The sequence below is a fragment of the Terrapene carolina genome, unplaced genomic scaffold (assembly GCF_002925995.2).
Source record: "Terrapene carolina triunguis isolate 2854851 unplaced genomic scaffold, T_m_triunguis-2.0 Scaffold68, whole genome shotgun sequence".
In the NCBI taxonomy this organism is placed as follows: domain Eukaryota; kingdom Metazoa; phylum Chordata; order Testudines; family Emydidae; genus Terrapene; species Terrapene triunguis.
In genome coordinates, this window is record NW_020664419.1 from 40,193,039 (window position 1) to 40,216,293 (window position 23,255).

At 43.1% G+C, this 23,255-nt stretch overlaps 1 protein-coding gene across 6 annotated transcripts in view; it reads left to right on the plus strand.

Annotated features, from left to right (window-relative positions):
* The window catches only part of ANKRD7 (ankyrin repeat domain 7), a 163,228-nt gene extending 140,213 nt beyond the window's left edge, over nucleotides 1-23,015 (plus strand). For all 6 annotated transcript variants that reach the window (XM_026648724.1, XM_026648725.1, XM_026648726.1 and 3 more), the window contains 2 exons: nucleotides 20,852-20,897; nucleotides 21,660-23,015. In XM_026648724.1, coding sequence (XP_026504509.1) covers nucleotides 20,852-20,897; nucleotides 21,660-21,808 — 195 coding nt within the window. In that variant the 3' untranslated portion in view covers nucleotides 21,809-23,015. The remainder of the gene's footprint in view (nucleotides 1-20,851; nucleotides 20,898-21,659) is intronic.
* Nucleotides 23,016-23,255: the final 240 nt, after the last annotated feature.

The following is a 23,255-nucleotide window of genomic DNA, read 5'->3' on the forward strand; positions in this document are numbered from 1 at the left end:
GAAATCAGTGTATCTGCTCAACGCAGCATGGACAAGAAGGGCCCCACAGAAGTCCTGTGATCATTCGATCGGTGGGCACAACCAAAATAAGTATGTTGGAAAGTTCCATTTTCCACATCCCTTCCATCAAAGATTAGTCATGGACACCTCCACATAAGGGTGGGGAGCACACCTGAATCAACTTCAGATTCAACAGAAATGGTCAGCTCCTGAATCCTCCCTCCACATCGCTATGCTAGAACTCAGAGCAATTTGTTTGGCATTCGAGGCCCTTTCTGCCTCTCTTTCAGGGCCTTTCAAGTGCTTACCAACAACACCATTGCAAAGTGTTACATCAACAGGCAAGGAGAAGCCAGGTCATCCCCTCTGTGCCACGAATTCGTACTTCTATGGATTTGGAGCATTCAGCATCATGTTATCCCACTAACTATTCATCTTCTGGGGCATCAGAACATGCTGGTAGTCTGCCCCAACAGAGGACTCTTGGAGATTTGTGAGTGGTCCCTTAAGTGTTTGACTCCCTAGGCTATCTTGAACAGATGAGGGTCTCTGACAGTAGACCTGTTTGCTATATGCCACAACAACAAATGTCCAAGATTTTGCTCCAGAGAAGGCAGGAGTCTGGGATCCTCACAGATACCTTCCTCATCCCTTGGACACCAGGGGTGATGTATGCGTTTCCACCGATACACATGATCCCCAGCATGCTAGGAAGCTGAGATAAAACCATTACCACGATAGCGCAGCTTAATCCAGGCAGTTGTTTTATTTGGACCTGATTGAACTGTCTGTTCAGAAGCCAATCACCTAACTGGTTTTACCCAACCTACTGTCCCAGAACAATACCCAGGTCCTCCATCCAGACCCATAGTCCCTGCACCTGGCAGTTTGGAGTCTGGTTGACTGACCCCTACAGAGAGGAGCTGTTTTGCAGCAATCCTACTCATCTTGCTTCAGAAACATAAAGCCTTCAGCAAGGAAAACTTACTAGTCCAAATGGAAACAATTGTTTGTTTGGGCTGAACAACATCACTGCTCACCTCTATAGACAACAGTTCCAGTAATAGATTATTTGCTCTAGTTAAAGCAGTCAGGATTATCCCTGCGCTTAATTGGAGTCCAGTTGACTGCAATCTCAGCAAATTGTCCCCCAGTACAAAGCTACATAATATTTTGTCACTCCACTGTGGAAAAATTTCTGAAAGGATTGATCCAAGCTTTTCCACCAGTCCCTGTCCCTTGCGATCTGATTGCCTACATACATCTGGGCACAGGATACTGCTTGCTTATCACTAGGGATCTGGGGCAAAATCAGTACTTGGTCCTGCTAGTGAAGGCAGGGGGCTGGACTCGATGACCTTTTGGGGTCCCTTCCAGTTCTATGAGATAGGTATATCTCCATATAAACCCCCTCACCCAGTTCCTCAAGATGACACCAAAGTGCACCATGAACTTTTGAAAATGGTCACATCCATCCTAGGGCTTCAGGCAGAGGAACTGGAAGAACCCTTGGACTCCCTGTTTGATGTCCTCAGCTCGTCATTTCCTGCCAGGGTGGCCCTTCATGGCCAAACCCCCTCTTCCCTAGCCCCTATCTCTAAGTACTTTGTGCCAACCAAGGGGCATGAGTACTTATACTCCTACTCGGCCCCCAATTCCCTTGTGGTAGAGGCAGTTAACCACAAAGAGAGGCAAAGAGAAGCAAAGACAACCCAGGGCCACACCCAAAAATAAAGACTCGAGAACGTTGGATCTCTTTGGGCATAAGTTTTATTCATCTTCCAGCCTTCTGCTGAGAGTGGCCAACCACCAAGCCCTCCTGGGACGATATGACTTTAATATGTGGCAAGCCATGGCCAAGTTCAAAGGGTCGCTCCCCGAAGCGTCCAAGAAGGAGTTCCGTGCAATCCTTGGTGACGTCAGATACCGCTGCTGCTGCTGCCTGAACCATGGCTTCCACTATCTCCATGCAGCAAGCCTCCTGGCTGCTCCTCTCTGGGTTGCCCTCTGAGTCTCAGCAGTCAACGAAGGACTTGCCCTTCGATGGCCAAGCCCTATTTGCAGAGCAAACAGACAGCAAGTTCCATGGCCTCAAGGACTCCCACACCACCCTGAAAACCCTGGGTCTTTATGTCCCAACCCTGGCGCATAAGTGGTCCAAACTGCAGCAGCCTCTGGGCCAGGGGAGCCAGCCTCGGCAGGACCAGCCCCACAAACAAGCCAAGGGCTACAAGCACTGTCTGAGCCACCCACCTCCACTCTCTGCCCAGTCGGGCTCGACCCATGCCAAGCAACAGGCCAAACAGTCATTTTGAGGGTGTGCCCAAGGGCAACCTACCAGACTATTCCCCGGATCCATCTGTCCCAGTGTTCTCCAGTCGCCTTTCCCTTTTCCTCCCTGCTTGGACCACTATAACCTTGGACCGATGGGTCATCAGCTGGGAGTGGTGGAGGAAGTTCCTCTTGAGTACAGGAACAAGGGGTTCTAGTCCTGGTACTTTTTAATCTCAAAGGCCAAGGGCGGTCTACAGCCCATCCTGGACCTGTGAGACCTCAACAAGTACCTAAAGAAGTTAAAGTTCCGCATGGTTTCCCTGGCTTCTGTTATCCCCTCCCTGGATCTGGGAGACTGGTATGCCACCCTCGACTTGAAGGATGCATACTTCCACATAGCGATCTTTCAAGGACACATACGTTTCCTCCGGTTTACAGTGGGGCCCCACCACCACCAGTTTGCAGTCCTCCTGTTTGACCTGGCGACAGCAACGAGAGTGTTTACCAAATGCATGTCAGTGGTAGCGGCTTACCTCAGGCACTGGGGTATCCAGATCTACCTGTAGCTCGACGACTGGCTCGTCAAAGGAAGCTCCAGGTCTCAAGTCCAAAGGGATGTCGCGGTGCTTCAAGCCACATGCCACCATTCCCCAGGCGATATTCACCTCGCTGCAATGGTGGACCGACCGCGAGGCAGTCCTGGAGGGCGTTCCATTTGACAACCCCCTTCACTCCATCGAGTTGGTGTCGGACACCTCGGAGATTGGCTCACCTCGGCTACCTCCAGACACAGGGGATGTGGTCCCCGAAGGAGGCGAGGTTGCATGTCAAAGAGCTCCAAGCAGTCCGGCTGGCAGAGTCTTCCTGCCCCACCTGTCGGGCAAGGTGGTACAAGTCCTGACGGACAACACGGCCTCGATGTTCTACATCAACAGGCAAGGGGGAGCGCGCCCATCGGCTCTTTGTCAAAAGGCACTCCATCTATGAGACTTCTACATCAGCCACGAAATCCACCTAGAAGCTTGTCACCTTCCCAGTGTCAAGAATATGTTGGTGGACCAGCTCAGCAGGGACTTCTCCTCTCACCACGAGTGGTCGCTCCTTCCAGAGATAGCCTGCATGATCTTCCAAAGGTGAGGAACTCCCCAAGTGTACCTGTTCACTACCAGACAGAACAGGAAATGCCACCGGTTTTGTTCTCAGCAAGGTCTGAGCAAGGGCTCTCTCTCTGATGCCTTCCTCCTGTTGTGGTCAGGGAGCCTGCTGTATGCATTCCCTCCGATTCCACTCATCAGCAGTATCCTGGCAAAGATCAAGAGAGACAAAGTGCAGGTTGTCGTGATCGTCCCGGCGTGGCCTCGCCAGCATTGGTTCAGCATGCTCATGAACTTGTCAGCGGCCCCACCCTGGCCCCTGCCCAACCGCCTGGACCTGCTGTCACAGGACCATGGTCGGCTCCTACACCCCAACCTCAAGTTCCTCCACCTCTTGGCATGGATGCTGTGTGGCTGAACCCAGAGGAGCGGACCTGTTCAGAAAGAGTCCAACAAGTCCTCCTGGGAAGTAGGAAGCCCTTAACCAGACTGACTTACCTGGCCAAGTGGACGAGGTTTTCCCACTGGGCATCCGAACGTGGCATCTCTCCCTTGCATTCATCCATACAGGCTGTCCTGGACTACCTGCTCCATTTGAGGAACCAGGGCCTGGCACACTCTTCCATTAGAGTGCATCTCGGGGCCATCTCTGCTTTTCACCCACTGATCCAAGGACAGACAGTGTTTTCCCATGACATGACGGTCTGATTTTTGAGAGGGTTTGAGAGGCTCTTCCTGCAGATGTGGGCTCCTATCCTGCAGTGGGATCTTAACTTGGTCCTCTCTCGGCTCACTGGTGCGCCCTTTGAGCCACTGGATTCTTGCTCCTTTTCCCACCTGTCATGGAAGGTCACGTTCCTAGTGACGACCGCGGGATGGGTCTCTGAAATTAAAGCCTTGACTTCAGAACCGCCATATACGGTCTTCTACAAAGGTAAGGCTCAGCTGCGGCCCCACCAGACCTTCCTGACACAGGTGGTATCCATGTGAACCAGGACATCTTCCTCCTGGTGTTCTGTCCCAAGCCACACAAGACCAGTGAAGAGAGGCGTCTTCACATGCTGGACGTCTGAAGGGCCTTGGCTTTTTATTTAGAATGTACCAAGCCTTTCCGTAAATCAACTCAGCTCTTCATCACTACAGCGGATAGAATGAAAGGCCTTCCTGTGTCCTCCGAGAGGATTTCCAATTGGATTACATCGTCCATAAGGACCTGTTATGACCTGGTGGGGGGTCCACTGCCGCCGATTGTCAGAGCCCACTTGACGAGAGCACAGGCGTCTTCGGCGGCCTTCCTGGCGCACATCCCTATCCAGGACATCTGTAGAGCTGCAACATGGTCCTCTGTCCACATGTTCACGACTTATTATGCCATCACTCAGCAGGCCAGAGATGATGCTGGATTTGGCAGAGCTATGTTACAATCGACATGTCCATGAATTCCTACCCACCTCCAGGGGTACTGCTTTGGAGTCACCTAATATGGAATGGACATGAGCAAGCACTTGAAGAAGAAAAGAGTTACCTTTTCTGTAACTGGTGTTCTTCGAGATGTGTTCCTCATGTTCATTCCACAGCCCACCCTCCTTCCCCACTGTCAGATTTCCGGCAAGAAGGAACTGAGGGTGGGGGGAGCCGGCGGTGCCCCTTATACCATGCCATGCGGGTGCCACTCCGGAGAGCACCAGAGCTGGTCCCCTACGGATACTGCTGAGGGAAAAACTTCTGGCGTCGGTGGTAAGCATGTGGTAAGCACACACACCTAATATGGAATGGACATGAGCAACACATCTCGAAGAACACCAGTTACGGAAAAGTTAACTGTCTTTTCTTCATTAAATGGGTTCACAGAATCTCTTGAACTGCTCAGCATTTACCCTAACAGGGATCACATGTTCAATGTATGATCTTCACTCTGTGAAGAATGCATTGGCCTCCTACTATGAGGCTCAGGAACCACCAAACTATATTTAGATCACTTGAGTACATGATTCTTCACAAAATACATCTCAGTTCCCTTCTGTGGATAAGACTTTTCTTTCAGCTCAGTCTTACTTTCTCTCTTCTCTTCCCCCCCCCCCCCCCCCCCCCCCCCCCCCACTTCACTCCACCATTGGTAGGAGCTGAGAAATATTTTTTTTCACTTCAGTGACAAGTTTTTCATTTTAGTTCTACAGTAGAATCCATTTAATCAGTATCCTGTTAAAAATGTGTCTGCTTACTTGTACCTGAGAAAATGGCTTCAGGACAAACCAATATGAATTAATGAGTAGCAGTGGCAAATCTAAAGAGGACAACGTTCTCTTGACAATTACGAGCATATATTTAGGGCAGAATAGGGGACATATTGACTATTGAAGAACTAACCCACGGCAAAAAAGGCAAGCATTAGGGGATGGGCAAGTTCCAGAAAGAAGGAAGTAAGAAAGGGGATGTAAACAGGATTTAGAAAGGCAAAGATTAGAAGTAGGAGACACAAAAGTTGAAGGGCAAAGGGGAGAAAGCAGCCAAACAAGGAAGAATAGGAGTTGGGATAGGAATCGGTTCTATAGAGATAAAAGAAAGAACGCTGTTTCAGTTTAAACAAAAAGGGGTAAGAGTTGTGTTTTTTTAAAGAAGCAGAAAAAGAGAGACAGAGAAGGGAAAGAAAGTGGAAATGGAAGTAGAGAAAATCAGAATAAAGAAATGTAAGCAGGAAAAGAAGACACAGGCAACTTTTAGGTTAGTGATTTTTTTATGTCTTACTAGATTTTGTAGTGTGTGTTTATATAAATTACAGAAAAGGGGAGCACCAGGGATATACCTCTACACCGCTCTTGACAGTGCATACATGTGAATGTGTGCTCAGAATATACCTAAATTCTTTCTTGCTTTGACCTGCGTGAAGACATTAATTCCTTGTCCTACCTCCTGGTGCATCACATCACCACCAGATAATGCAATCTCAAAGCAGCAGATGAGACGGAGATCTTTGACAACAGCCACCAAAATTGGTGAGCTTCTCACTGCTGGTTTACTTTAATCTCTCCTTACCTTAAGGGTTTTTATAATAGTGTATTTAAATGCTTTGGTCATAACTTATTTTTAAAAAATTAAATGAAACCAATTATAGGAATTAACTAACTCATTACTGCCTGAAATGAGGCCATGTGACAAATCAATAAGTTTCTATTATTTTCCCTTTTAATGGGTACTGAGATCTGAGAACAAGGAAGTTAATAAGCTCAACAGACATAATTTCTCCACTAAGAATTGTCTTGACAGATCTCCATTCTTGGGCTACAAGCCCCAAAATCATCAAGAACACAAGAACAGCAACTCACTGATCTGTTTGTTACTATATATTGGGGACCCAGGGCTGCTTCCACTATAGTCAGTAGTTTTCAAAATGATCACTTGCTTCAGTTGTACTGCAGTATGGTTAATTATATCAGGTCAGTTTGTAGATTAGCTGTAGTTTCAAAACCTTAGCTTTTAAAACCTTAAGTAGTGTTAATACTGTTTTAAATTGGTTAGTTCTAATCAGTTTCCTGATTTAAAGTTGGCTAATCTCATATCAGATCCAGATAAAATATCTACCATTAAACAGTATGTGCCATGTGGTAATAAAGTTTCTGTAAAGGACCAGCACACCAGTTTCCTTGAGTCTCTGGGAGAAGACCACTTCTTGAGGGGGTTCTCAGTTTGCGCTGGACAATGCTGTTACCAAAAGGACACTGTCTATATGGCTGTCAGATTGTATTCCTCATTTCTGTGATCCAGCTGGCCCAAAGGCTTTGTCAAGGCTTACTTGATCCAAGGTCAGACTGCTACCACAAGTTTCAGAGTGGTAGCAGTTTTTTTCCCCTGCTGATAATAGCCCACTTTAATTGATTAGTCTCGTTAGAGTTGGTATGGCACCACCCATGTTTTCATGTTCTCTGTGTATATATATCTTCTTACTGTATTTTCCACTGTATGCATCTGATAAAGTGGGTTTTAGCCCACAAAAGCTTATGCCCAAATAAATTTGTTAGTCTTTAAGGTGCCACAAGTACTCCTCGTTCTTTTTACTGCTGCCACAGTTTACCTCACAGACATCTCCATCTGTCCAGACAAATGCAGCTACTTGGCACACTCATCACATTATTGCTTGGATTTGGCCTCTAGGAAAACATCCTGTTTCAGATTCTCCATCTTCAAGAACTTGTTTTCAAAAAAGGGAGGGCAAACTCTGTCTTAAATAAACTCCCTCTTCTCAAGACATTGATCTTGTTGCTGCTGCTTGGTGTAATTGTGATATCATTTTCTTTTGGGGCATCCTTGGAGCATCTTACTCTTTTAAAAAATACTAATAGCAGTGTCCATCTGGGCCAGACATGCACCCTGTGCTGCCTCATGCTCCCGTGTAAGGACATAAAGGGCAGAGCAGCCCGTGATCCTTCCTCAGTTCTCTCTTATTGCACATGGAAGTGAGATGAGATTATGGAAGTGAGATGAGATTTAGCAAGTGTCTGACATGTTAACTTTCCTCTAGTTTCAAATTAATCTTTTAGAATTAGTTTGGTGAAGAAGTATTACCTTTGATTAATTTTCCAATTTGGACGTTTAAAAAAACCAACAGAAAGATAGCATGCTGTACAGTGAGGCAAGGTGCCTCATGCCATCTGCCATGGTGGACTCAGGATTTAAGCCCTGCCCAACCTGCGATGGACTTACTTCCCTGGTTGATTGACATAGTCAATGCCTTTTCTGTCTGGGGGTAGACCTCATTCCTGATAAGTTTGAAATCCTTCTTGTTGTGGACTCACAAGTTGAGGGATGTGTTGCTGAAACGACTGGTACTTGTGTAATTGGTGCATGTCACCTTAGACCCAATGGAGACATCCACCTTGAAGGAACCCAAAGGCTTATCCTCCATGAGTGCCACTCCAAGCAGACACAATACCCCAGGGCCTAGCAGTGAAACAAAGGCTGTGAATAAAACTGTTGAAACAGACACTGGTGACATTGATGCCGATTGCCCAGTACATTTTGGCACCACTGCCAATTCTGTATCATCATCAACAGACTTGGCACTGGCCTTAGCACAAGCTCCTTCAACACCAACAGTGACTTCATGAGAGCCAGCAGCGGTGCCCCAACTCCAGGATGACACTGAAAGGAAGGGCCGAGGAGAGATCAGACATGGCTGCAAGCATAGAGGCACTGCCTCACAGAAAACAGAAATTATTCCGTCAAGGGCAGGGCACTTCAGTTCTTTGCCAAGGGAGTGGCACTAAGTAAGCCAGCATCGGCACAGAAAAAAATGCCAGCACTAGCCATGGTGCCAATTGCAGCACTGAGGTATGCCCTCATGGAACCCTGTTGATCCCTTCAGGGACATCATTGGTACCAATGTAATTAAGCCTCCTTTATTTCATAGAAAGCTGTCCAAACCTCTGAGAGACTAAATAGAAGCCAATCTGAGCCTCTGCACTGGACTTAAATTTATTCCTTTCAAGCTCCAATTTTGACTCTGGCAGATGATGACTTCTGGCAGATTCATTGACTTAACCTAGGAATTTTGGAGTATTTTTGTTCATGCATTCTGAAATATAAAATATTGACTAGAAACATGTCAGTCATTGGCTTTCTTTGCACCATTAATTTTATCTATTAAGAATGATGTACCAGACCTATCTGCACAAATGATAATACAGCACTAACCCTTTTGTCATCGCATACTCTGATTTTAGGTGGAAAGTTTTTGGAAAGAAGGAACACGTTTTGAAGATCGCTTATGCAAACTTCTTTGGGGATTAACTTCCTTTCAGTATGTGTTTCACAGAATGGCAAAGGTCTTGAAGATTCACAGCATTCTGACTGTTCATGAGATTTCCTCCCAGAGCATTTTCTAATGGGTAATCCTTTTCAATAGGATTCATCAATTGCCAGCCTTCCTAAAAATGTCAGATTATAGCCTTTTGTGAGCATTCTCAGTGCTGCTTAATTATTGCATGGCACTTGGTTACCTTTGTGATAGGCACTTTACAGACCTGAATATCTCTCTTCATTCTACTTCAGCCACACCACCTATTTGTTTAAAGAAAGAAAGAATTTGTCACATTGTCCTTTTCAGTTTCAAGTGCTAAATCCAGGTCTGACGTTTAATTAGTAGTACAGTAGACCAGGTTCTATAATTGTGTGGCAATCATGTTCCAGCATCTTTGATGGGAGCCCTTACATCACATTAATTACAGCGAAATTATCTAAACAATTCTTTCCTTTAAGTTTTAAAAACAGTTTGGTATTTTCCAGGCATCTCTTAGGGTTGCATGAATGTAACTAATTCCTCTGTTGGGTTAATAATTTCAAACATTTTCTAAATGCTCTCATTCTTAATTTTGGATTTTTTCTTTAAAATAAAAGATAAATGCTTCTTAGGTCATTTGTTGTATCTAGCTTGCAATGCAAGATTGTTCTTCACTATATATTTGCAAGTGCTTTTATGTGGTTTACTGTACTTTTGAAATATCTCAAATGTTTTTGAAAAAAATTCTATAATCTTATTAGGAAAAAGCTTTGAAGTGAGTATCAGGAAGAGTCTTACTGTCAGGAAAGTTTTCCTGTTATTCAGCCTAAATTTCCCTCTCCTAATTTCATCCTATACTTCCAAATTAAATTCCCTTTTACCATCCTAAAGAGTTGCTCTCTAGCCTTGTTTATTGATTACATCCTACAAATATTTGTAGATAGTTCACACACACTTTTATATACTACATATCCATAGTAAAATCTTAAATTTACCTTTCAGGGCAGGATTATCTTTTTCTTCTAATTGAGATGATTTCCTTTCCTAGATGAAAGTAAGTAAAACTACTGTTAGATTCATGGGTAATTTACCATTCCCCTCTCTTCCAATAAGAACACAGGACTAGAAGGGACTTCCTGCATTACCGAGTCCAGTTCCCAGCTATTGCAGGCAACCTCATCGTATAGTCCTGTTCATAAATTTATGAAGCTCCATCTTAAAATTAGTTATGTTGTTTGCCCCACTATTCCTAGTGGAAGGCTGTTCCAGAACCTCACTCCCCTTCTGACTGTTAGAAACCTTCCTCTAATTTCTAGCCCAAATTTATTCATTGCCAGTTATACCCATTTGTTCTTTTGCCAACATGGTCCTTTAGCTTAAATAGCTCTTGTGTCTCCCTGGTGTTTGCTCCCCTGGTGTACTTAGAGAGAGCAGTCATATTCCCTCTCAGTCTAAACAAGCCATGCTCTTTTACTGTCTTCTTATAAAATAGGCTGTCCATTCCCTGATCATCTCAGTAGCCCTTCTCTGCACCTATTCCAGTTTAAATTAATCTTTCTTGAACATAGGTGACCAGAATTGTACACATTATTCTACATGAGGTCTTACCAGTGCCTTCTACAATGATATTAATACTTCCCTGTCTCTGTTGGAAATATTTTTCCCAATATATCCTAGGATCACATTTGCCTTTTTTATAGCACATTACATTGGTGGGTCACAGTCATCCAGTGATTGACTAATAGACCCTAGTCTTTCTCCTCCTTTGTCATTTCCAGCTAATGAGTCCCTAGTTTCTAGGAGAAATTATTATTTGTCCCTAAGTGCACGACCATGCAATTTGTACTACTAAATCTCATCCCATTTCTATTATTCCAGTCCTCCAGGTCATCCAGTTCTTCCATTTTGATATGCTGATCCTCCTCTGTAGTGGTGCTGCCTCCCAACTTTTCCCATTTTACTCAGCTCCTTTAAGGTAGATCCTCTAATTTCTTCTTTGATGGATTTTCAGCTGCCATGTATTCTAATAAAACAGGAGTCTGATCTCAAGAGCTTAAACTTTCAATGTCTGTCAGTCTTCTTTTTCATTAACTTTTTCATTAAGCTGCAGAACTTTTAGCCATATTCTTTTCATCTATTTACTGGTTAGGGAACAACTTTGACCCACTTTAATGTCAACATTAATCATCCCAGATCACTGAATGGTTGATTTTTTTCCAAAGAGTTATACCTCTTAGTTTCTTCTTTCAAACATGCTTCAGAAAAATAAATAGAACTGTCAGCAATAAGTTCAGTCATTGCTGGAGAACAGTTGAATAAAATACGTATTTCACATAGCTGTGCAGACTGAGAATATCTATTCATAGCACAGTATTTCATCATCGTATTGGAAGACAGCTTCTTCTGCACCCATTTCTGAAGAAGTAAAAGTACAAGATATCTATTCCATACGAAAAATGATGTTAAGAGATTAAAGTTTCAGAGTAAAGGATTCAAGTCAGAAATACCAAAGAAAAGACTGCATATATTTGTTACTGTGTGTGTAATATTATAGAATTTGATCTTGCTTCCACTGAAGTCAGTGGCAAAACTAGGCTAGAATTAGGCCCCCATGATCACGTACTATTATGTCTTCTTCGAGTGCTGTTTCTGTGGGTGCTCCACTGCAGGTGTTGGTGTGTCCCGGCACCGTTGATCTTCGGTAGCAGTGTCTGGTCGGGGTGTGCATGCACAGTAGCAGTCTTGCGGCGCCGCTGGTACCTCATCTAGCACGCGCACACCCCAACCCCTTCAGTTCCTTCTCAACCATCCTCGGCTTGAGACGGAGTCCGTTAACAGCGTCACTAAAAACCTTCAATAAAATTAGATTGTTAGATAGCCTAGTTATTACCTTTGTTATTTTAATTAGTATTGTTATAGTTAGCATTAGTTAACCTTAGTTAGATAGTATTTTTAAAAAAACTTTTGTTTTCTCATCCCCCTTTTTTTCCACAAAAAATGGATGCCTTAAATATACCTGGCTCCCAAGGCTTTAAAAGATGTACTTCATGTAAGGACACAATACCAATTTCTGATGGCCACTCATTACGTGTCCGATGCTTAGGTGAGCTTGCTACAAGCTCGCTTAGAGTTCATCTCGCCACCATCATGGCCTTCCATCAACAGGTAAACGGAACTTTGATATTCGCTCACCCGATTACTAAGCGATTTTTAACAGGCATACAGAACATGTACCCAGACATCCTAGAACCCACACCAGCCTGAGACTTAAATCTGGTGCTCAGAAGTCTAACCAGGGCCCCATTCGAACCTTTAGCCACATGCTCGTTACTATCTATGAAAGTGGCATTCCTGGTTGCCATTACATCGTTGCGAAGAGTCAGCGAGATAGGGGCTCTCGTGGCTCACCCCCCCTACACAATATTCTTCAAGGATAAAGACACATCCTAAGTTTATGCCCAAAATATCTTCCTCGTTCCACCTCAACCAACCAATTCACTTACTTACATTTCATCCAAATCCACGCACTAACACTCAGGAAGTGGTCCTGCACACACTGGATGTGCACCATGCCTTAGCATTTTATCTGGACAGAATGAAGCCCTTCTGAAAATCACCTTGACTTTTTGTGTCAACAACAGAACGATTGAAGGACTCTGCCATATCTACGCAAAGAATATCTAAACAGATATCCAGCTGTATCCATATGTGCTATTCACTACACAACACTGAAGCCCCTCCAGGCATCAGAACCCACTCGACAAGAGCTTTATCTACCTCCATAGCATTCCTACACAACGTGCCCATTCTAGACATCTGCAGGGCGGCCACCTGGGCCTCTGAACACACATTCATGAACCACTACACAATTACTCTCGGTTCAAGTTCAGACACAAGACTAGGGCTACGTCTACACTACGGGGGGGGGGGGGGGGGTGGATTTCGAATACGAAAATTCAGCTACGGGAATAGCGTAGCTGAATTCGACGATTCTGATCCGACTTACCCCGCTGTGAGGACGGCGGCAAATCGACCGCCGCGGCTCCCCCGTCCACGGCGCTTACTCCTACCTGGGCTGGTGGAGTATGCACGTCAATTCGGGAATCGATTATCGCGTCCCGACGAGACGCGATAAATCAATCCCCAAGAGATCAATTTTCTACCGCCGATCTGGGCGGGTAGTGAAGACCAGCCCTAGGTCTCACAGTACTAGCTTCAGCAACGAACTCAACTCCAAAGCCCTTTCCGTCCTCATGGATGACTGCTACTGCGTATGCGGACCCCGACCAGACACTGCTACCAAAAATCTCCAATCAACGGCGCTGTGACGCGCTGACACCTGAAGTGGAGCAACCCACAGGGACACAGATCTCGAATAACTTCAGTTACTGCACAAGGTGAGTAACGTTCTCTTCTGCCTGACCTTTGCCTTATTCACTATAAAGAATGGGTGGTGTACAATAAACAAGACACAAGTTCTCAGATTCTCTGTCTTATTTGAAGCCATTTTGTTTTGCATTTTCAACAGTCAATCTGAAGTAATTCAGAAATCCTGATTTACAGATTAACAGAAAACAAAAACATTTTTCTCCCTCTGCATCAAAAACCACTTATTATCTCTTCAAACTTTCCCAGTAGATAAATCTCTGTGAAAAGTCATATACTGCCTATGTTTGGAGATAAGGCAATATTCTTAACAATTTTTATTGTGGAACATCATGGGCAGCAGGTATAATAGACCAGGGAATTCTAAGCCTTCCCTGGTGCCGCTGCCGCCAACCTGCTGCTGGACACCTGGGCCGGGGTGGCCCTGTCCCTTCCCCTTTCCCAAGGCCCCCGCCTTCTGCTGCTGCCTGCCTGCTGCTGCTCACCGCGTCCCTCCTCCTCAGGGGTGGGGGAGTGAGGCGGGAACGGGGTGAGCCAGCAGGGGCGGGGGGAGGGTCTGGTGGGGGAGTGAGGTGGCTCACTTGGTTGGGCACGGGGAGGAGGCTTGCCGGGTGCAGGGGGGCCGGCAGCTCGGCCCGGCTGGTGTGGATGGGGCTGGCCTGGCGCTCAGCGGGGTTGTAGCTGGCCTGGCATCCCGACTTGGGAGGGGGGCAGGGCCCGTCCCGTCCGGGGGGTGGCTCAGCCCAGTGTTCGGCCTGTCCGGCGGGGCGGGGGCTTGGTCCGGCATGGCTGGGGCCTGACTGGCGCTCAGGGGGGTGGGTGGCCTGGTATGGCATGGCTGGGGTGGGCAAGCGCAGGGCCTCAGCCGTGGGGAGGGGCCTCAGGAGGGTTCCTCCTGTTATGCGGGGAGGTTGGAGCTACAGCATGCAGAGGGGGTGGGGCCTCGGGCGGAAGGGGGCGCCGCCAGCAGACTAGCCTCTCCAAAGTGGAGGTTCACCCGCCACCCGCCCAATCATCCTTTTACTGCTATCAATGTGAGTTCTTTCATGTAGATTAAAGTGGGAACAGACCTGGGCACTGTCCCGTGGAGTAAAGCATGTTGCATTTTTTTTTTCTGATGGTAGCTTAAAACATAATGGTATTTCTCTAGATGGCAGCAAACTGATATTTTCCTTAGCTCAAGTGGTAGATCCTGTGTTTCTGTAGCCAAGCAGAATTCCAGTGTGAGCTCCACAAGTGTTCATTATTATTTTGATGTGATAGCCTCTTCATAGTTTAGAGATTACAACCACAGTCCCATTCTGATTGATTTTTTGATCCCTTTTCTAATGCAAAGAAGGGAATTTTCCATACTTAGAGATTTTTTAAGATTAAGTTCCATTTTCAGCTAGGACATTTTCTGACTGTTTTGATTGTTTTAATCTCAAGAACTTTAAAATATCTTAACAATACCTTTCTGAAACTTTAGAAAAGTGTTTTTCTTTGTATTTGTCTACATTACCTCACAAAAATTGAAACTTAAGTAGATTTTGACATTGGTTTATGCACGAAATAGCATTCAACTACAAGAATGATAAAACGTTTTAAAAATTGCTATTTGAAAATCAGATATGAATTATCTATCAGCAGAGCTGATTTGAGGCAGCAGTGAGTAGCAATAGAAAATATTTTTTGTCAACATCCTTGGGTGATTTTTCAAAAGTGGAAAGAGACTTTGGGATGTGGTAAAATATTTGGTTTCTTCTAACACTAAATAAGGAAAATTGGACTAATCTTATAGCTACCCTGTGTTTGTCTTCTTTGCTATTGAGCTTCTTCCTCCCCAATCCTCCCCAAATTCTGACTTTCCAAGGTTCCTCCACAGATTTAAAGAAAGAGTACATATTCTTACATGCCTCTCATACACATTGTTTCAATAGTGGTTGCTTAGGTCACCTGTAAATTGGAGATGATAATTAAGGCGCCATGTTTGTCACAGAAGTCACAGATTCTGTGACTTTCCGTGACATCCGTGACTTCTACAGCAGCCCGTGTGGCTGGCCTGGGAGCTGCCTGAGCAGCTCGGGCAGCTCGTGGGCCAGTTGCACTACACAAAAGAAAAGATAACAAGGTAGTTACCTGTCACATCATCTAAAAACCGAAGCACTTAAAACCAAAGAAATTATTAGTTAAGAACCTCATAAATCTGATGCTGGGCATATCAGAAACATAAACTCATTATTCATATCAAGTTTTTTAAAAAGCATATTTAATCACATCACAACCACCTTAACTCTGACCCAGAATAAATACTATATTCATCAGTAACCTCAAAATGGAAACGCTGCATATAGAACCCTTTTGAAAAGGAAACAAAAAAATATGTACATGTTAACGACCCACATTGGTCAGCCTTAAATACTAAACTACAGATAAATAACACAGTTTTCATATTAAAAATACAACATTATTCTTAAGAAACAACAACTATAAGTACTTGGGAAATCCACTGCAAACTGCATCTGTAGTAACTTAGATAACTTACAATGTTATGGGGGGAGGTAGGTTTAAACTTGCTAGCCCACCTCAACTCCTCCTAGCTCTCTGGATCCCCAACAGCGGAGCTTCTCTGTAGCCAGGAGGAAGTGAGGAGTATGCATTGCCCTCCCTTGTGCGGAGGCAGAGGGAGATCTGTGTATGGCGTACTATACCTGCACACTGTTCACTAGGATAGGTTCTAGCCAATAGGCCCCGATCTTTCAGGGAGCTCTGATGACTTTAGGGGAGATCTGCCCATGTGGAGTTCCTTGCAGGACTGAGGCCTTAGTAAACAAAGGGCTATGCATAAAACTAATAGATGAATATTTTAAAACATAGTTAATAAAAATAAACTTTAACAGTTTACCTTAGAAAACAATAGTGATCTCTGTTGCCAAACACACTAAGCATGAGTCAATATAGTTATAAAGCACATCTTTTAATCTGTGAAAATAGGGGGAATCTCCTTATTTTATCTCTAAATTTCAATTCTGTTTCCAGTCTTTTTCCATCTGCACTCTCTTGTAGTATAGTATTCAAAAATCCTAAGTAATTTTATTTTCTTCTTTTATTTACGGGTCATTTTTCAGTTCTGATTTCCAAGACCTATAAACTTATTGGCTTTTGTTCTTACTTCTTCAGCTCCTTGATCAAAAGTCTGTTTCTTCCTTCTCTTCTCTGCGGCCAGGTGTGTGGTCAGTATTGCTTAATACTATGTAGTTCTTTGTACTGGGCACGTTTTTCTGTTTGTATTGTTTAAATTTTAATTTCAATTAAGAACAAGTTTTGTCTGGATTGTCATAATATTGCAAATTTAAAAACTCAGTTTATACTTTTGCTATACTTTACAAAGTGAATAGCATAATTATTTAAATTAGCAAGACAGTACTGCTGTGTTTTATGTATTTGTGTGTAATGCTGACAACATCTAAAATGATGCCATTGATCAGTACTGAAGAATGGAATGTACAGAATCATATTTATTATATTTGAGTCATGGCTGTCTTTAAACAGCAGGGGTTGGTGGATATCATTTTTTATCTTTTAAGTAAAAAGTTGTTTTCAAACTTAGTCTTTCTTTTGTAAAATCCACTCTTGGAGTTTCTCACGAGGACTGCCTTATAGTTATCTAATCCAATGAATCCTGGAAAAATCCATCAGTCGTGCATTTACTGTGTATGGACTAGTGTCATGCTACGGTACTGTATATATTGTATATGATGACCCTTTCATTTTCTTTTTGCCTATCAGTCTAGACCTCAATACTTAATCATTTAAGTTTGTATTTTTTATAGTTTCGTTTTTCATTTTTTCTTGGTGTTAATAGTTTTCTGACTCCCTTTTCATCCTCCACTCCTCTTTCCTGGGGAAGGATAAGAAACTCCCAACCAAAGACAAAAAAAAGCTGTCAACAAGCCCTGGAGTTTCATAGGATCTTAAAAGCCAAAGGTTCTTTATTCTCCCTAAAGCTGATTAACAGAAACTCCCCAAGTAAAAATTTGTGTTAATCTTACCAACAATTATTTCTTCCCAAAAGACATTGCAGATAAGAAGATGGAAGCTACCCTTAGATAGAACTTTGAAACTTCTTCAGTGATCCATAGAGTTTGTCTACACTGCAGTTAGACACCCAAAGCTGGCCTGTGCCAGCTGACTCAGGCTCACAAGGCTCAGGCTGAGGGACTGTTTAATTACGGTATAGACCTTCAGGTTCAGGCTATAGCCCAAGCTCTGAGACCCTCCCACTTGGCAGGTTTTTAATTGCTGTGTAGATAAACCCATAGACACTCATTGGCAAGCATATTCTTCACTAGAGCCATGACGTCCTGGTGCCGTGAGTTGAAAAGCCTGGACCACGAGAAGCCGATGACAAGTTCAAGTCAACACTGAAGAAACTATCCCTAGCAACTACATTTGTGGCAGATGGATCCATGGACTCCATGAAGCTGGCAGCAAAAGGCTGTGCAAAACTATGCAAAGCAAATCCCCCTGTGCCTCAACTTCTCAGGTGGGAATCCTGTTTAGTTAGACACTGGGATAAGGTGGAAGTGAAAATATTTATTCTCTATATCAGAAAAGATAAAAGGACTACAGTCCTTATACAAAAGCTCCTTTCATTGCTACTCACAACACAGGCCACCAGATAAGGGACTTTTCTTATTCCAGGGTAAACACTAAACCAGTAACCCACAGGCAAGTCCTGATCTGGGGACAAGTTCAGCCCTTGTTTCCAATCCAAACAGTCAGTATGGCTGCAACTATGCCTGATTCCACCCAGAAATACTCCTGGAAGGCACTTAGACACATGGTTCCAGTCAACATTAGAGTACAATACTGATAATCTCTGGTGCTCCAGGCTCTTCTACATCTTTATCCATTCTCCAGCCTTAAGACACAGCAAACCATCCTGAAGTAGATCTCTCATCTCCCAGAGCTATGGGTAGTAGAGCCTCTCTCTCAAGACCAAATGTTTTCAGGGTTCTATTCCATATTCTTCCTAGTAAGGGAAAGATCAGGAAGAGTCCAAGCCATTTTAGACCTCAAGAGGCTGAACAGGTCAACAAAGAAGAATTAAATTCAGAATGGGTTTCTAGCTTCCATTATTTTTTACAATCTCTCCAGCAAACCTGACAGAAGCTTATCTGCATATTCCACTGTTTAGAGTGCCTTGCCACTCAGGACCAGTCAAACTCTGTGCTCTCTGGAGGGTTCTTCCTCTTCTTACTCTTCCCCAATTGTGTCTGTCTTACTCCCTTACTGAAGCAGTTTCTTCTTCCCAAAATGCCGAACTGGTGAGTAAATTAACCTTGTAAAGAAAAAAAAGGATATTAACCAGTATTTAAATTTTTCCATTTGTTTCTCAGAATATTGAATGAGTAAATCTCATCATTTGTAAAATTTCTGTTCATGAGGTACTCATCACTGTTATATCTGTGTGCTAGCTCCATATATTTCAAAATTATGCTTTCTTATATGCTGGCTGTTGTTGTGTCTTGTCCTCTTAGATTTTAAATTCTTCAGGTCATTGACTGTCTTAATGGAAAGTCTATTGTGGACACTACAGAAATACAAGTTATAAATAACAATGCACAGTACCATGGGTATGAATAAACAAAATGCTTAGGAAGAGCTTGCAATCAAAACTGTAAAAGTGCCAGTAACTAATTCCCTTGAGAGAGGAACACACCTTTTCGTTCCCCCTAGTCAATTTAAGCCACTTAATACAAAGGTGCAGAGTTTGTTCTCCAATCCCATAACCATCATTCACCATCCTTAGAAGAAGGATGACAAAAAGAGATGAGTGTTGCATCTTTCCACAAGGATAGAGAGAAGGTTCTCAGTGTGATCTGAGGGCCTTGCAGTAAACTAATATTGTACATTTTTATAGCAGCTAAATTAAATACTGATGTTTTATTTTTATATACAATTTAAGGACTCAATCTTGCAAAACTTATTCTTGCAACAGTAGCTTCATTGGGTTGCAGGACCGGGCCTTATATTTTTAACAGGCCAAACTTAGAATTAGATAGGAGTGGGCAAACTTTTTGGCCCAAGGGCCACATCGGGGTTGCGCAACTGTATGGAGGGCCGAGTAGGGAAGGCTGTGCCTCCCCAAACAGCCTGGCCCCCGCCCCCTCCCACTTCCCGCCCCGACTGCCCCCCTCAGAACCTCCAACCCATCCAACCCCCTTGCTCCTTGTCCCCTGACCGCCCCCTCCCGGGACCCTCACCCCCTATCCAACCCCCCTGCTCCCTGTCCCCTGACTGCCCCAACCCCTATCCAGCTCCCCGACCGCCCCTCTGGGACTCGACCCCCTATCCAACCGCCCTCTGCTCCTCGTCCCCTGACCACCCCTTCCCGGGACCCCCCACCCCTAACTGCCCCCTGGGATCCCACCTCCTTATCCAACCGCCCCTCCCCGCTTCCCACCCCCTTACCAGCAGCAGGAGCTCGCAGCCACGACACCCAGCCAGAGCCAGCTGCGCTCCCCACGCTGCCCAGCGGGAGCAGCGGGCCAGAGCACGGCCCATGGGGCGAGGTGAGACTGCGGGGGAGGGGAGTAGTGGGGGAGGGGCCAGGTACTAGGCTCCCAAGCCGGGAGCTCAGGGGCTGGGCAGGACAGTCCTGCGGGCCGGATGTGGCCCGCGGGCTGTAGTTTGCCCACGTCTGAATTAGATACATATACCCACCCCTGAATTTAATTGTGATTTTATTCACATATCTGAAGATAGAATTTAGCCCTCCATTATTAATTGATTGTGCTTGTTTGTATGTGTTTAACTACTAAATTATGAATCATTTATCATTAGTTAAATACATTAATAAGCCAACAACTAGTAAGGATGGTTTATTAAGCAGCATGTGCATGAAGGGGTGTAAAAGCCATGAGTCCTACACTCCTCTGAGCTATAAAGTAGTTAATTATAGTTTGTAAATATACTTCATAGGGACAGAAGAGGCTAATTAGCAACCATCTAGTCAGTTGGGATGGTCTGGTTTATTTGGTCCTGCCTCAGCGCAGGAGGCTGGACTTGATGACCTCTTGAGGTCCCTTCCAGCCCTACACATCTATGATGTCTCTGAAGGTATAGATTGTTTTACGATGCTGCTGATATTGTTCAACCATCAGAATATGAAGACTCAGCTAATCAAGATTTTCTCCAAAACAAAACTAAATCTCTGTTCAGGATTTTCGTTTCACTTTTATTTACACTCTGTAGTTGTTTTTAAATATATAGCAATATTTTTGTGACACGAACTACCCTAAATTGTTTATATGTAAATATTGTTAATATTTAATTTCAGATGCAGCAGGAACTAGAAAAAAGTATCACTAAAGAACTTGACCAAGGTAATTTGTCAGAGCATGTTAACATTTTTTTTTCAAAAACTGAGTGTTACTAAATATCATTTATGATTTTGTTATAATTCAAAAATAGTATTAAGCTGTTATGTTATATACCATTGCTGTTTCTACTAATTTTCAAATTTAGTAAAGTTCTTTTTGCAAGCACTGCCCACTTACCAAAGTGCTGTACAGATTATTATGTAATTCCCCCACCAAAAAAGTCTTAATCTGAAGTCAATTTTGCAGAAATTCCCAGATAACACACACATAGGATTAACACAAATACAATAAATCCTCTTTTAAGATTTTTCACAACCTTTAAAAATCACTTCTCCTCTCACACTTATTTTAATCAGTATTATTGTATATAATTGATATTCTTCCAAATTTATCACTAGAATAAGCAATTGTCATGCCGTTGTCTTCACTGGAATTTAGTGTGCTTACAGCATCTGTGGATTTGACCTATTATTTTCAATAGCCCTTGAAATACTAACAGTTATTTACTGATTAGCAAAAAGGCTAATGTATTGCTTTTATAATTAAAAAATATGGTTTCTTCCTTTGTGAATGTCCCTTTTATGTCATTTTCATCATGTTTCCTTTGTATTGATTTAAAAATGTGTATCTGCTGTCTCTGGACCTGATACAATGCCCACCGCTGTCAATGGAAAAAATGCAATGGGTTTATGACAAAGCCTATTGTAAAACTATCACACAACATAACACAGAACATATATGGTCATTTGTTTTTCTTCTTTCTAGCCACAGCTGAACTTGAAACTGGATCTGTAAGAGTCTCTCCTGTAGGATCTACTGATGGATCTTCAAAAAATCTAAATGTGGATCAGGATCCGGTTTCCAGGGCAACACAGCAGTATCTAGATGTTTTAAAGAAAAATTATATGATTTGAACAAAACATTAAAGCAAGTTTGTGGAAATGATTTTGTTTACATAACATTTTAATGGTTTCCCATTAAATGGGTTCAGATGTGAAAAATCTTAATTACAATTTAAATATAAACTATAAAGGTATTTTATAAATATCAGGCACATTGCACTTGTCTCTGGAGAAACACCACATAGTTATATAGTCTCCTTTTAAATTAAATATATAAGCCATACCTTGTTTTCATTTGTAACTAGCAAAGGATATACAGAGCGGTGTTCTTGAGTTTGACAGAACTGCCTGAATGTTAGTTGTTACAACAGCTGTTCTGAGTCTCATCCCATTCATTTTCTCTGATGTATTTTAACCAAAGCGTTTCCTGAATTCTGTTTTGTGTGTTTTCTGTTTAATTGTATTTTATGTTTTTAAATGTTGTCTTAAGTAGCCATTAGCATGTTCAGATCTGATGCATCTGTTTTGTGCCCAGTTTTGTAGTCCTGACACAGGGAAAACTGTTGATTCACTGTAAGATTTACCTATATTAGGTTTGCAGAATTAGGCACTTGCCTAATTCGTTTTTGCTTTTATTCCATTGTGTTTGAGTTTAAAAAATACTACATATCTGTAATAGTGCCAAGAGATTTGTAGTGTGTGTTTTATATGGTAGGGGAAACTTATCAATACAATGCACTGAATTTTTTATTAAATAATACAGCAACTTGGGGCATTCTGAGTTGTTAGTAGATCACTATGTTGTAAGTTCAGCTCTTCTGTAGATGAAATAGAGTAAAACTATATATATATATTGTGCGCCTACCTCCAATTTTCTTGATATTTTTCGAAGTTGGTGCATGGAAAAGCTAAGTTTGCATTATTACTAAAAGCAGAAGACCCCTTGATCATAAATCTAGTAAACTGGACTTAAAGCGAGTCTGTTTCAATGATCAAGACAGTTTTACTTATTCCAGCGATTCATCCATTGTTACTGAAGACCCATATTTCTGCCATTAAATATCTTTAAAAGTCAGTAATGTTGTGGTTCAAGATGATGAAACAGAGGAAGATATCCCCACTAGAGAAAACATGAACAATGATTATATTGAAATGAGCAGGACATGAAAAATATATCCTGTACCTACTACTCCAAGAACTAAGCTAACTAGCCAGGGTGGAAAAAACCTGTGCCACCATGTCTCTTAACAGTTTTAAAGGAATAAAACAGTTTTGAATAGTTGGTGTATTGTCTTTACTTGTAAAATACTACATTTCAACTGTTCAATAAATTGTTAAATGTAACATGTCTCACTTTTGTTTTACATTGCTTCTCTTCCTGACTATACTTGTGTATCATTTTCCGTGTTGTTTCCAGTGTCTGTTCTTTCTTTCCTTCCTTCTCCTACTATCCCTTTACTCCCTTTCCTGTCTTCTGCTCCACCCTCACAACTGATCTCATTTCTAATACTTTTGTCTC